General features: G+C 53.0%; 1 protein-coding gene and 1 long non-coding RNA gene across 3 annotated transcripts; one reads left to right on the top strand and one right to left on the bottom strand.

Annotated features, from left to right (window-relative positions):
- Positions 1 to 591: 591 nt before the first annotated feature.
- Positions 592 to 12093, bottom strand: BSG (basigin (Ok blood group)). 2 transcript variants are annotated; one of them, XM_052702621.1, is made up of 9 exons: positions 11952 to 12048; positions 8137 to 8484; positions 6460 to 6619; positions 5505 to 5593; positions 4886 to 5013; positions 4248 to 4521; positions 2322 to 2346; positions 1935 to 1999; positions 592 to 1503 (listed from the first exon to the last, which is right to left on the bottom strand). In XM_052702621.1, exons 1-8 carry the CDS (start codon positions 12031 to 12033, stop codon positions 1942 to 1944), a joined length of 1164 nt encoding a protein of 387 aa, XP_052558581.1. In that variant the 5' UTR covers positions 12034 to 12048; the 3' UTR covers positions 592 to 1503; positions 1935 to 1941. The 2 variants fall into 2 exon arrangements, with proteins under 2 accessions (XP_052558581.1, XP_052558580.1); XM_052702620.1 differs by lacking the exon at positions 8137 to 8484 and having other exon boundaries at positions 11952 to 12093.
- LOC128090355 (uncharacterized) lies at positions 4460 to 4740 on the top strand. Its single transcript, XR_008210919.1, has 2 exons — positions 4460 to 4569; positions 4612 to 4740. It is a non-coding gene; the product is annotated as an uncharacterized LOC128090355 (long non-coding RNA).
- Positions 12094 to 14243: the final 2150 nt, after the last annotated feature.

The raw sequence follows: 14243 nt of genomic DNA, 5'->3' as shown, positions 1-14243 counted from the left end.
TTGCTGGTGCTTTTTGCACAACAGATGCTAAGGAACAAACCATAACTCAGTTCCCCTACCTGCTGTATCCCATTTGTTCATCCAGCCCTGCTTGGACAGGAAGATGAACACCCAGGCAACTGAGATCCCAAGATCAGAAGCTCCAGGAATCCACAGCCCAGGTTCCACAGGGCAAAAAGCCAGAGCTTGCCTGGAAAGGCAGCCACAATGCTCACAGCCCATACCCAAGAGGTTGGTGTGCACTTCCCTTTGGCTTGCCTCCATATCTGCATACTGCACACAGTGCCCATCAGCTCCAGCTGCTGCTTGGAGCCACAAGTAACCACACAAAACAGGGCAAGACCATGAAAGCAGATCTGCAGCAGAGGCCAGTGCTCCTGAAAAAGCACCACTTGCCTCCTCCTTTTGGAAGGGTTTGAACACATCTATTGTAGGCACTGTGATTAGAGAGCAGGAAGAGCTGGCAGGATCCTGGGAGCCAAAACCTTTGTGTGCTCCAAAACGAGCTGCCAGGCAGGGGTCAGAGCAGGCCAGCAAACCCAGGGGGCCCAACCAGGAAGGGAGAGAGAGAGACCAGAAGCCAAACCAAGGTGGAAAAAAAAAAAAGAGGAATCATCTTTATTTGTGAAGCATGTTAACAGATGGATCAGCTCAGTGCTACCCAGCAAGAAAGAATCCTCCGAGCATCACCTGCTCTCAGACTCCTTTGTCACACCATGCAAACCCCCTCCCCCAGCACCACAGCCCCAGCATCTGCTTGCTCCAGTGTAGCAACTTGAGATACCAGCAGCCCCCCATTAAATGAGTTATTGCTACTCATGCTCAGCCAATGCCCAGCTCTAATGCTGCCTCCTGGTTGCCTGCTTGACTGTAATCACCCAGAGCATCCCTGGGGGAGCTGGCCAGGAAGCCTGGCAATTACAAGACATGCAAGCTGCTCCCATGCAGCTGCGCTCTTTGCACTGGGAAAGATCCAGAATTACCTTTCTAAGCCCATTGGGAGATCAGGTCATCTCCACAGGTTGCTACAGCAGTTTCTTCCTGACCTGCCCCCAGGACAGACCTGCAGCACACAGGGAGCTGTGACAGTTGCTGCTCCCCACACACAGAGGCATTTCAAAGTAATCCTACCCATCACACACACGCAGCTCTTCCCAAAGGTGAGAAAGAAAGCATCACCCCACCTACCCCCCTCCGTATCAACATGAAGAAATACATCTACGACAGTGACCCAGACTATCAGAAAAAAAGAAAAAAAAAAAAAAGGATTTACGCTCACAGGTAGGAAAAAAAAAACCCTCCCACAGCTCTCTTTTATTCTTTTCTTTAAAAAAAAAAAATAATGTGTGTTTTAGATTCTACAACTTAATTTCCTGTCGAAAGTGAAGTAACTGAATCGCAAGGACGCGCTAAGTATTTCCTGGTGCTATTTTACAAAAAAAAAAAAAATAATAAAAATTAGAAGAAAACAATGTCCAGACAAGTTCTTCAGCTACACGTCACCTGGCACAAGAGAAAGAAAAGGCAATTAGAGAACCCAATGAGGCTGTGCTGGGGGGTGATGAAGCAGAAAGGACGACAGCTGCCTTAAGCAAAGCTGTGAGCTCAACCCACACAATTGGAGCAATCAGACAGCCCTGACCCTCCCATGCTCTACAGCCCAATGCTTTCTTCCATGTCTCTCCCACTGTTCCAGCAGCTTTAGCAGTTTCTTATCAGATTCCTGCTGGCCTGTGCCTGAACTTCATAGCAATGCCTCCCTTCCCCTCCCCTCCAAACAGCGCATGGGCAAAAGCTCTTCTTGATGAAGGACCCCAGCTGGACGGTGCCCTGTAGCCAGCAGGATGAGCCCATGGCTGCAGGGAGTGAAGAACTGACCCAGCAGGTCCCCAGGGTGCCCTGACCCAGCAGGTGACATCAGGTGCAGCACTGACCTCTGACTCAGTTAGCGTTTCTCTGGCGGACGTTCTTGTCCTTGTGGTTCGTGGCATTGCTTTTCCTGCAGAGAGAAAAGGCACGATGAAGAAAGCAGCACCAAAGCCCACCTCTACCCCACTCGCTGGTGTGATTCGTGCCCAAAGAGTTGGGTAAGATAGAGCAAGAGGAGGTTAGCTTCCAGAACAGTCAGTTTTGGAGACTTTTGTGCTGTTCTAAGTAGTGTTCTGCTTATAGAGAGGCCACATTAAAAAAACATGGAGGAAACATCTCCCAGGAAGCAGCCAGCTTTCACGTTCTGCTAGCTCTTATGTTCAGAGCAGATTCCCCAAATGAATGCAATCTGGCAATGCAAACTGAGTCAACAGAAAAACCAAGGCACTTACAGTGGTGCAGAGCCTCCATCATCATCTTCACATCCAGGACAGCACAGGAAAAAAGAAAGAAAGAAAGAAAGAGTTGTGTCAGGGAAGAACAAACATGAAATCACCTCTGGCTCTTCCACTCCTTTGAACCCCAGGGCTGAGCAACCCAGGTGGGTTACTGGACACACTGGGTATCACAGCACTGAACCCACACGGTCATTTCACCAGGGCCTGGGAGAGCAGGGAGGGCTTATCACAACACCACACCCTTGTGTGAGCTTTAAGCTGCTTCTTGCCTGAGCTCAGACATGGAGCAAGCTTAGACATGAGCTCCTGTTATGCAGGAGGCTTCAGGAACAAGGCTTTAAGCATCAATAAGCCCTCGTCCTCCCCACACACACTGTGAAATCAAAACAGATACACTGCACAGCACGTTGTTGCTACGTGGAGAAACTCAGCTAAGAAGACACCAAGTCCTTTCACCAGCTCCTTGCAATCTGCCACTTCCCCTGAAGGCTCCATCATCTCTGCAGCAGAACAGCAGTGCTCTGAGCACTGGGGCTGCCTTGGTCCCAAGATCTGCACACAGCTGGTGAGAGGATGATGCAGGAGCACAGCTGGAGCCATCTCCCAGTTCTTACCAGTCAAGTTAGCATCCAGCAGCGGAGGAGGAAAGAGTGGAAAGGTAACACCAGCAAGATTGTGCCATATACAAGTTAGACTCTTCCCACTCTAGCCAATAGGGAATTGCCAGCCCACAACCACATGCTTGGGGAACAGCATTTATCCGAGCTGGCCCAGCACTCCCTTCCTGCCAGCTCCTCTCAAGAGGGTCAAATCTATGAAGACTTTGGGAGAACACAGCTTTACGTTGCCCTGCTGTCACATACAGAGCTGTTTCTTCGCCCACAAGCTCAGGTTCCCAAGTGCTGAAGATCTCTGGCTGATGAGCCAGAGGGTGGGAGGGTATCAGGACCTTTCAGCATCACACGTCCTGTCTTCATCTGTTAAAGGATCCCCTACGGCTCTGACTGATCAGCACTCAACAGGACCTGGGCCCAGTTGACGTCAGCAGAAGCCAAATCATTCTGTGAACCAGTTACAGCTCTTTTTTTTTTCTTGCTAAGAGACACAGCTACACACGAGACATCTGCCATCCAACCAGGGCTGTCAGAGGGAATGGATTCACTCATAAAACTGCCTTGAGTAGAATTTCTGAAGCCCTGCAATCAGAGGAGGAACATTCAGTTCTAGTCCTTCTGCTTCCCCTTCGTAGCACTCAGTGCACCTGATGTGTGCTGCTCCCCAGCAAAGGGCTGAAGCGACTGACCTAGCAAGCAGGAAGGATACCAAGCATCTGTACTTCATTGTTAATGGGATCAGATAAGGAAGGCAAAGCTGGTTAACACAATGAAGATTCCTACTGATAAGGAAAGGGAGGAACCGTGTTTTCTGAACAGATTAAAGATAACACTATGCATGGAGGAAGTCCCCAGGAGTCAGGATGTGTGAATCTGAGAGCCCAAAACAGATCCATGAACTGGTATTAATAGAACCACTGACAACACAGCCTGCTGTTTACTAATTGGCTTCTCCAGAATGTTAATGGTCAGAGAAAGCCCCGTCCTCCAGACACCCACATGAAGAAGCAGCTGAACGAAGTGCAGAGGCATTGGTGAGACAAAGGGTCAGCGCAACCTGCACCCACTTTTCTCTCACTCCTGAGCCAAAGCACAGCTTGCTGAAGGACTGTCACTACAGTGCAATTACTTGAGACTAAAATAACTGGGTAAAGGCTACCGTGCTTAGACAAGAAGCATTCCTGAAAGGCAGCCTCACACGGAATGCCTGTCTGACAAAGCACAGCCAGAGCTCTCCATGAGAACGACTTGCCTCCACCCCACAAGCTACTTCCCCCAGGAAGATTCGACCTCAGCCACCTCTTACCATCAAGAACCTCATCTGGCTTCCTCCTCTTCTCGTAGATGAAGATGATGGTGACGAGAACCAGAACTTCTGCCACGATTCCCAGGAAGGGCCAAAGAGCTGCCAGGCGGCTGCGGACGCGCAGATTCACCGTAGCACTTCCAGGGCCCAACATGTTGGTACCATTGCAGTGGTAGTCACCTGTATCTTGCTCAATGCTCAGTTTGAGGATGCGTAGCTCTGTCTTGTTGCCATTGGACTTGATGATGTAGCGATCAGTACCATTGACAACGGGCTTGGAGGGGGGAAAAGAGAGCATCAGGGCTGGGACAAGGGGAGCTGAGTGGGCAAAGAGAGCATCAGGACTGGGATAAGGGGAGCTGAGGGGGGAAAGAGAGCATCAGGGCTGGGACAAGGGGAGCTGAGGGGGGAAAGAGAGCATCGGGGCTGGGACAAGGGGAGCTGAGGGGGGAAAGAGAGCATCAGGGCTGGGACAAGGGGAGCTGCTCGCTCACCATGCAGTGCTATCATTACAGAAATCCTCCTTGCCACAGCACTGAGCATAAAGGATACTCTGATATTGCTAATTCTGACCCTCTGCCTTCCTATTGGTGAGCAGAAGGGGGCTGGGGAGGGGGGCAACAAACCACAGCACTTACTGTTTGATCACTTCTGAACCAGAACCAGTTGCCAACAGGGGGGTAGGAGAGACTCTTGCAGGTCAGCACACCTGTGTCCCCCTCGTTCCCATGCTCAGACTTCTTGTATGCTACAACTTGGGGTTGAACTGCAGCAAGACAAAAAGAAATGAGACACCTCCCTGCAAACGACCTGCACTCCTTGCAGCCCACCTAGCCAGCATCAAAGTCTGATCACTCATAAGGCTTCCCTTCAGTTTAAGAAGCTCATTGCTGGGTCCTGACCCCATCGTTTGCCCAACATCTGACATTTTCAAAGAGGAAAGCACATCAAGCTGCTTCAGGAAAGGCTCAGATAGGTTGGACCAGTAGGTGCCATCCCTTCTATCACTGTTGTGGGAACACAGACACTGGTTACAGCAAAGGCTTCAGGCTGACCCTACAGATGCTTCAGCTGCTTCATAAAATGGAAGACGTCTCCTAGGGCATCTGGTAATTCACAGGTAGACACTGAAGCCATACTGGTAAAGATCAGAAGCAGTTTTTCACGAAGCTGAAAAGCTACCAAAAGGAAGAGGTTCAGGAGAGCACAGCTTCCCCACTCCCCTCCTCAGCCACAGAAGCAAACTGACCACATTACCTTCTATAGACACGTTTCCTTTTGCCACTGGGTTTGTTTCATAGATGCATTCATAGACACCAGAGTGTTCTTCAACCTTCCCCTCGATCCTATCAAAGAAAAAATCAACCAACAACCCCAAACAGGTCACCCTATGAGCCATCACCCTGCTGGTGAACAAATCAGCAGAGCAATTTCCAATGTACAGAAGCAGAAACTGCCTCTGTAGGCAGTTTCTCCCATCCCAGCTGCATAGTTTATGCAGCATCGTGCACCCACTGCAGCCCTGCTCCCTGCCCTTCCCTCTCCTGCAAAACTGCTGCTGTGAGATTTAGTGGATTATGCTGACTGCAACAAACCCCTCATTCTGCAGCTCCCTAATACCCAGCGCTCCAGGGAAAGAGCCAGCAAAGTTTCAGTCCACGGCTGCAATGGGACAACGAACTGTTTGTTAGCTCTGCTGCACACCGAGCTTCCCACTTCCAAAAACCACTCAGCTAAGGAATTGAGGTCACACGAGGGAGGCTGGGTTATAAATACTTTAATCCTTGTTCAGCTCCCTGTTGCTATGGGGAGACAGGCACGTCGGCACTGCCATACAAAAGGACATGATGCCTCTACAGCTGCTGGGTCAGTGCCAGCCAGGCCTGACTGTAATCAGAAAGGAAAGCTCACTGCTCTGCCACAATAAGGCCACTATTCCCACATCTGCTCAGCCACAACCTGCAAACGCTTTGCTATCAGGCAACTCCGTTGCTTGCACTGCAAGAGCAGAGCGATGCACATCAAAGCATCATGCAGAGAACACTAGAGTGTGCTGTTCCACATGGCCTTAGAGCCTAAAAGACTCTTTTTTTTGCAAGGCTGCAAGCTTTAGCAAAAAGCTAAAGCTGGGTTAGGGAAGCACCAAGTGTCTCCAGCTTAAAATGCAACTGTTGTGTAGAGATCCTTCTCTGCCCTTGCTCCTGACACTTACGTGTAAGTGATGAAAGAGTCTGAATTGCCTTCCTCTGCCTTGAGTGTCTTGTCTCCCAGCATCCATTTGTGGCCCCTGATGGGGGCGTGAGGTGCACTCATGTTACAGCTGAGGACCACCTTGTCAGCAGAGCTGGCGTACTGCCCCGTGATCACCGGACCTATTTGGGAACAAATCCAGAGAAGTGAACATCTGCTATTTGTGAGGTCAAGCACCTGCCCAAGAAACTCGAATGTGAATAAGAACACGGCTCCTTGCTTCCATCACTTACCTGGGCATCAGTTTCTCACTAGGCCTGACGGATGTTTTCAACACAGGAGACTTACAGTCCAACATGAGTGCCCCCAGGGGTGCTGAGCTACAGCTGCTCCCAGTGGGGCAGAGCTGCTGCTGTGCACTCCAGGCTGTTGGGAACCTCCTGCTCTATGGGTGCAGCTCCCAGAGAGCTGAGAGCTCCACGAAGGGTTGGAAGAAGCCCTGCTGGGAACAGCAGCACAGCTTTCTGCTTTCAGAGGCTGCCTGCTGAGCGCCAGCACCTCCCACAGCCTGAGCAGATCTATATGCCTGCAGGCAGCGTAACCTATGGCAGCCAAAGCCCTCTTTGGGAGGGGGTAATAAAGAAGCCCTTATGCAAGCTGTGCGTGCATCGGCTGATGCAACCCAAAAAAGTTGCAGTGAGATTTTCCTCGAGGGAAAAAAACAACGCACAGAACCACGACTCCAAAAGTTCCTGGAGCCCCATGTGCCAAGAAGCAGTAAATTATGCAGTACAAGATGACTCAGACCTTGCTCCTCAAAGGAGGCACTCCAACAGCTGCCATTAGCAGAACCATTACACGGCCCCTATGGCACTATGTTTCCTACCCTTGTACCCAGCCTTATCTCCAAGAAAGATGGATTTCTGCACAGGGCTAACAGGCATTTTGGCTTTCTGTCTCCTCACTTTCCCCTAGAAGAAGGTTCTGCTGGAGTTTTCCATCACTTGTGCCGGAGAGAACACGATTTTGCTTTGTGATAAAACCACAGCAGGACGTTAGATCCTCCCTTAGGTTTCTGTTAGTCAGAAATCAGCAGCCTGTTGGCTCTGGAAGCAGAGGGAACCGCTCACATCCAGAGCACAAGCAGCTTCCCCACACTCAGCGTCGCACACAGACACGGCCATTTCAAAAACGGTTGCACCACCAGCAACTAAAAGCAGATTTTTTGATCCCCACAGCTTGAATCACTAAGCAGGAAAGCGAGCTTAAAGCAAGGCTGTTGAGAGGAGCAGAGGCTGCACCAGGTGCAGGGAAGGGCTGGTTTGTCAGTGGTGGTTAGGGCAGAATCTAACGGAACTAAGGCTCTGCAAGCCAGCACTGGGGCACAGAGGCACTCGGGGACAAGCAGAACAGTCCAGGTCTTTGGATCCACAAAAAGACACAGGATGGTGTTTTGGTTGGGAAGTCACAACCCTTTTTGAGCAGGGCCAGTTGAGGTCAAGCCAGAGGTGGTGGAGGAGATGACAGAAGGGGGGAAGGGAGGGATTTGGGGGATGAAGGGGGGAAGTCTCTTGGTTCTACAGCCGGGGTGAGAAGGTGAGGGGGACTTTCGGGAGCCACGGGTGCAAGGGTGAGCATGGCAGGAGACTCAAGACACCGGTGTCCGAGCAAGTGTCAAGGCCTCAGGACGGCCACTCACGTTCGATGACCAGAACGTTGGCCTGTGAACGGATCCACTTGACTTTAGGGCTCTTCGACAAGTGATTGCGATCAGGGTCGTTGCTTGCCCTGCACTCATAAGTGCCCGAGTCGTCGCTGGTGAGGTTTGCGATGTAGATGGTGCTGGTGGAATGCAGGTTGTAGGTGGCGTTGATTTTGACCCGGTCCTGCCACGCGCCATCCCAAAGCTGAGCAGAGGTCTCATTAGGCTCGTTACCCTCAAACCACCACTGGATTTCAGGGATGGGATTGCCAACGGCCTCGCAGTGCAACTCGACGCTGTCCTGAGTCAGTCTCCTTTGAGACAGTGGTGACTTTATAAAACCAGCTACGAGTTGAAGAGGTATTAGTGCAAAGTGTTAGTGCAAAGCAAGAATCCACCTGCCACAAGCAAAAACTCAGCCGTTGAGATGAGGCTGCAAATAATCCTCAGGTCAGCGCCTGCCTTCTCTCCCTCCCCTTAACCTATGGCTCTCAGTTTGAGCTGTTCCACCACCAGCCAGATTTCCTATTGCAAAGCCACAGCTTGCAGGAGAGAGTGCAGTGCTCCCAGCTATGCAAACAGGAATGCTTCCTGCAAGGGAATTGTCTGCATCTCATTGCAGTGAGGTGTCCTCCGGGCTTGGGAGAGCAATAAGGCCACGCACACTGCATGCACAGAGCCAGCCCTGCCTCCCAGCAGCATGAAAAGCACTTCCCTGCACACACCTCTATGGCTACGCTGAGCATCTGAGCATGGCTCCTTGCTGTAACAACACCAACAGGGGTATCTGAAGTATTTCTCCCACCTTACAAGTCCTGCTCCAACCTCCCCTAGCTGAGAATATTACGAGCCGTGCTGATTTCACACTGTGCAGAGGCATTTCTCACCCTTCATATCCACTGGCAGACAGCAAGATGAGACTTTTCACCCCAGGCAAGCCAACTTTGCAGAGGTAAATCAGTAATAAACACGTTAAAACCAATCACCTAGAAATATACAGCGTGTTTATTGACTCCAGGGGTCCACATCTGAGAGCAGACAGTCCAAAGGTTGCAGCTAAAGCAATGCAGGGCTCTGACAGCTCAGCTGCCAAACACCTCCAGCAGCTATCAGCCACATCCAGCAGCCCCAGACTGCCCAAATCATCACAGCACGGGGGAGGGAAAAGAGGCCCTGGAGGGTGGGGAGGGCAGGAAGGGTGGCTCAGCCAGCATCACTCCAGGAAAAGGCATTGAGGAGTCAGTGCTACTTACGTGAGAGCCCCAGCGAGGTTCCAGAGGAACTGGGGAGGTTTGCAACACGTATTTCCTGCAGCTGACTGCAGGCTGCTCTTCCCAGAACTGCCAGCAGCAGACGTGCAGAATAAAAGCATCCCCAGGAAATCAGTTGGCTGGTCTTAAGCACTTCCATGTCACGGTTATACAGACGGCTCCACGTGGGTTTTGTAACACGCAGGCATGAGGCAGAGGGGTTTAAGGCTATTTTTTTTTGTTGTTTTTACATGCCTTAGGACATTTCAATGTGCCACCTCATGGCTGGTTTGGGGAGCACAGAAAGCAAGTTGGCATTATGAAACCAAGTTTCCTCAAGACAAACACAAAGGAGCCTGCAAGGTACATTTCTCAAAGGGAGATTTAGCTTTCTACACTGAAACTTCAGAGGTTTGCAGGGTAGATGAGCCTGGAGAAGCAAGGAGAGCTCTGACCTCATAGGATACAAGGCAGCTTTAGCAGACAGTTGATATTTAAAACCAAGGCACCTTAAAGCAGAGGTCAGAGCAGCCTGGGAGGCTGCTGCTATTTTGTGTCAACAACAGCACTGCAGTTCACTCCTAAAAATGCACCTTTCAGAAACACCTTTGCAAGCAGCTTTAGTTTCCAAGCCACGAAAAGAATACAGAAACACAACAGGGACACCAGAACGATGATCCTGAATTGCTTTGTTTTTAAGCAAGAGATGTGGGAGGTGTCTGAAGCTGCAGGGTTGGTTTTGTGCATCACACTGCAGGGCTTAAACGCTCCCAATCACCTCATTGCAAAGAGCCACGGCATCAACACCAGCACATGTAGAAGCCTGTCCCTGTTAACTACAGCCTGACTCAAACTAGGGGCTAATAAGCAGCAGTGGGTTTGCATTTTGTTTCATTTTGGGGCGTGTGTGTGTGTGTTTTACAGTTACAAGGTGATTATAGCAGGCTGATAAAACAAGCTGCTGCAAGGTTACGTGCTATGAGTTAAAGGGCACTCAGAGCAGTTCAGAGAGGCTGCAGAGCAGATCCTGCTCCAAAAAGTGCTGAACGTGGAGGAGAGGTGAACCCTCCCCCCTCCATAACCCCTCCAGTTGGTTGATGTGAAAAGTAATCTCGGCTGAACTCTGGTCAGGAAAGGTGCTTCATTAAGCACATCCTTTACAATGCAGATCTAACAGCAGCTGCCTGCAGGGCAGGTCCTCCCACCCAGGTTTGCAGGGCTGGAAACAGCTTCTCCAAACTTGCTCTGCATCACGCACTAAATTCTTTGCCAAAAGCAAAGGAGGAAAACAAGGTACCCCACTCTAAAGGCTTATAACCCAAACAGACCCCTCCCAACACCCAGAAATCAGCACATCCATACTCAACAGAGTTAAACAGCCACAAAGGGACCCCAAATTTCTATCCACACGTATTCCCTAAAGGCAGCACCTCGACGCGTTGGACCCAACTTCATCATCTGAAGGGGCTGCTCAGAGAAGAAGGGAAAAACCACAAGGCGAGGGCAGAAAGTTTCCTCTTAAGCCCTGCCTGAGGGCACACACAGAGAGGAGGCATTCAGTGCCAGGTCCCATCCATCCAGCTGTGTATAGAGGGGATTGCTGGCTGCAGCCCCGGGCTCTGGGAATAAAGCATCCCTCCATTCTATCTCCTGCTCCCCCAGGGGTTACAGCTATTGCAGGGAAATTTAAACTTCTTTGCAGTAGCAAAATGCCTGGGCTGACGTTTCTGCCCTCAGGCTCCAGCGTTTGGATCCCAATCGGAACCTTGCAGTAACTTTGTAGCCTAAACGCGGCATCAACGTTTCAGCATCGCCACAAGCAACAGTCAGCCCCAAGCTCCGATCTGCATCAGGGGCTGAGTCAGAAACCTCCGGGGAAAAACCTCAAAACCCCGAGGCCCCAAAACAAACCCCGGCCACGTTTTTATGTGAGATAAAAAGAAGTGAGAAATGGCAGCGCTGGCACAGCTGAGAACGGGCGGATACGGAGCGATCCGACGGCACCGGGCACGGCACCGACCCTCCTGCGACGGAGGATTATAGCAACTTAAGCTCCATGTGAACATCCTTAAGGGTTTAACGCCCTCAGAGCCGCTATTCCTCCATAAACCCAAGCAGAAGGAGGAGCGGCTGTTATCCCGTTGTTTATTGCGGGCAATTCGCAGTTCGGATCAGCACCGCTCCATTCCCCGCCGCTCTCGGAGGCTCCGCGCGGTCGGAACGGAGGCGGAGCGGCGGTACCAGACCTGGGGCAGCTCCCCCCACCCCCGGCATGGCCCGGGCAGCCCCGCCCCGCAGCGAACGTGCCTCGCCGCAGGGAGACCGAGCCTCCCGCCCGTCCCCAACCCCTCGAGGAGCCCAGCGACCCCCCCCATACAACCCACCCCCACGGCTGCCTCGCACCGAGCCGCTCTTAAGAGCAGTTCTCCCATCCCGGAGCTGACGACCTCCGGACCGGTATCGAAGTCTCCCAGCGCTCGCCCCCTATAAAGCTCACATCCAATCCCATCCCGCCTCTCCGCCGCGCTTTCAGCCCTCCCACCCCATCTCCCGGTACCGCACCTGTAGCATCGCCGCCGGTCGCCAGTAAGTCGAGCACGAGCAGCGCCAGAACCGCGCACCGCACGTCCGCGCCCGCCGCCATCTCCGCCCGCACTCCGCGCCGCCCCGCACCGCCTACTATAAGCGCCGCGCCGGGTCACGAGGGAGAGAAGGACAGAGCGGCGGAACCACGTTCCCATCGGAGCTCCTCTCTACCAATAGCGCCGCCGCTCAGGAGCTTCGTCCCGCCCCCTCAGCTAGATCTGACCAATCAGAGAGAAGGGCTCAGAGAGCGCCCTTCTGCCTCACGTTCCCTGCGGAGAGAGCCGGTTCGGGCCGGTCCAGTCGAGGCTCCGCCCACCGTGCGGCCAGCAGCCAATGGGAAGGCCCGAGGGGGAATGGGGGGGGAGGCAATGCGCGGCCCCGCGGAGGCGCGCTCCCGTGCTGCCATCCGCGGGCGGTGGGGAAGGGCAGAAGCGAGGGGGAGGAAAACAGCACGGAAGGCGGTCGGAGGGAGTTTGTCCAGGGCGAACGGCCGAGTAACGCCGGCTGCCCTTTGCTCTGCGCTGTTTGCAGAGCGCGGTTTGCCCGTGGGCAAACTCCAGCTGACCCCAACCTGTACCGAACACAGCGGGGATGGGAACGGGGTGCCCATAGGGTCGGGCTGGAGGGCTCCATTCCAACCGCCCATCTGACCTCGGGGCGGAGCAGCATTGGTGATGGATGAAGGAGCCCCGAATCCACCCTACAGAGCTGTTATCTGTCCTTGAACCTCTATTAATCCTTAATATTTGTGGTCTGGGGGTCTCCACCACGCAGGGGGACCTGCAGGGTCCCACGGGTTGTGCCTCTGCTCAGGGAATGGCGGATGTAGGTGGTGACCACCATCACCCAACCACCATAGGGTCCCCAATTAGAACCGGGTGTCCCCACGGCCACACTGGAGGCACTGGGGTGAACCGGGGCCATGGCTGAGCTCATGGGAAGGGAACTAGGCAGCAATTCCCCAGCCCAGGAGGTGAAACTGAGACAAAGGAGGCCTGAGAACAACAGCAGGGTCCCTGCCAAGGCAAACTGGCTGCCCAGCATGCCGGGACCTGGCTGGTGGCAACGGGCCCCCAGCACACAGCTCTCAGCTCAGACAGCATCTTCCGTTTGCTCTGAGTTATGCTGGGGCTCAGAGTCCCCGTTTCCAGCCCAGCTGAAGCTCCCTGATAAGCACCCAGGCACTGGAGCAGGAGATAACACAGCACAGGCAGGTGCTTCAGCTCCGATCAGCAGAGCAGGGGGCCCTCCACAGGGCAGCAGCTCTGTCCCTGAACCTCCTCCCTCTCCCTGGGCAGTGACTTTCAGCTGACCCAACCCTGGAGCTCACACCTAACAGAGGACAGAGGTTGCAGGAGGGGAGGGGAGAGGGGCAGGAAACAAACAATGTATGCACTGACGCCATTCCCTGCAGTGCTCCCCATGGGGAGATGCCTGTTCTTGTAAACTCTTTAATCTTCCTGGAGTTCCTCTTCCCTCCAAAGCTCTGCTTCCACCCACCACCATGTCCTGCCTGGCTGCCCCTTCCCATTTGTTTGCTTTCCTCTCCCGCACTGTGGATTTCCTCAGACCCAGCTCCAAGCGGCTGCCTCTATGTAGGATACACACCTGCAATGCACAGAGCAACCCCTAGGGTAAGGAAGGGCTTTGGTCTATCTGGAAAGTGCAGCTCAGGCTGGTGCTGCCTTGTGCCAGCCCCACTAAAGTGATAATAATCCTATCCACCTTTTAAACCTGATTTCCTAAGGCAGCAATGCACGTGCATTGACCATGTGCAGGCACAAATCCTTATCCGGTTTGCACACAATGTCAGACAAGGGGGAAGTTTTGCTCACTACTGATTTAAGGCAGGGGGCACGGAGGCCCCAGCCCCAAGAAATGAGCAGCAATGCTTTTCCTCTACACCCTCAGCCCAGCCCAGCCAGGCACCGGTCAGAGCAGGGCAGAAGCCAACACAGCCCCAGCAAGGCACGCAGCCCAGCTATTCCTGGCCTGCAGGCTTGGGGTGCTGCCCAGCTGCACCCACATCAGAGAAGCCAGCAAAAGACCAGGCAGCAAAAGGGCAAAGCTCCAAGTTTAGGCAGATGGGTGCTGCCTGGGCAGGTCTGGGGCACATAGAGTTGCCTGAGCCCAGCAAACTTTCAGTTAAAGCCTACCTGCTCTGCAGAGGAAAGGAGGGATGAGGGTTACTGCAGGAACCCCCCCAGCCCCATATGCAGCCTTTGACACAGCCCTGAACTCACCCAAAGTTGGCCTCAGGCACCCACA

This window comes from Tympanuchus pallidicinctus, unplaced genomic scaffold, assembly GCF_026119805.1.
Source record: "Tympanuchus pallidicinctus isolate F22 unplaced genomic scaffold, pur_lepc_1.0 scaffold46, whole genome shotgun sequence".
NCBI classification, from domain to species: Eukaryota; Metazoa; Chordata; class Aves; order Galliformes; family Phasianidae; genus Tympanuchus; species Tympanuchus pallidicinctus.
The sequence above is the reverse complement of the archived record's forward strand: the minus strand, read 5'-3'. Positions and strand labels throughout refer to the sequence as shown.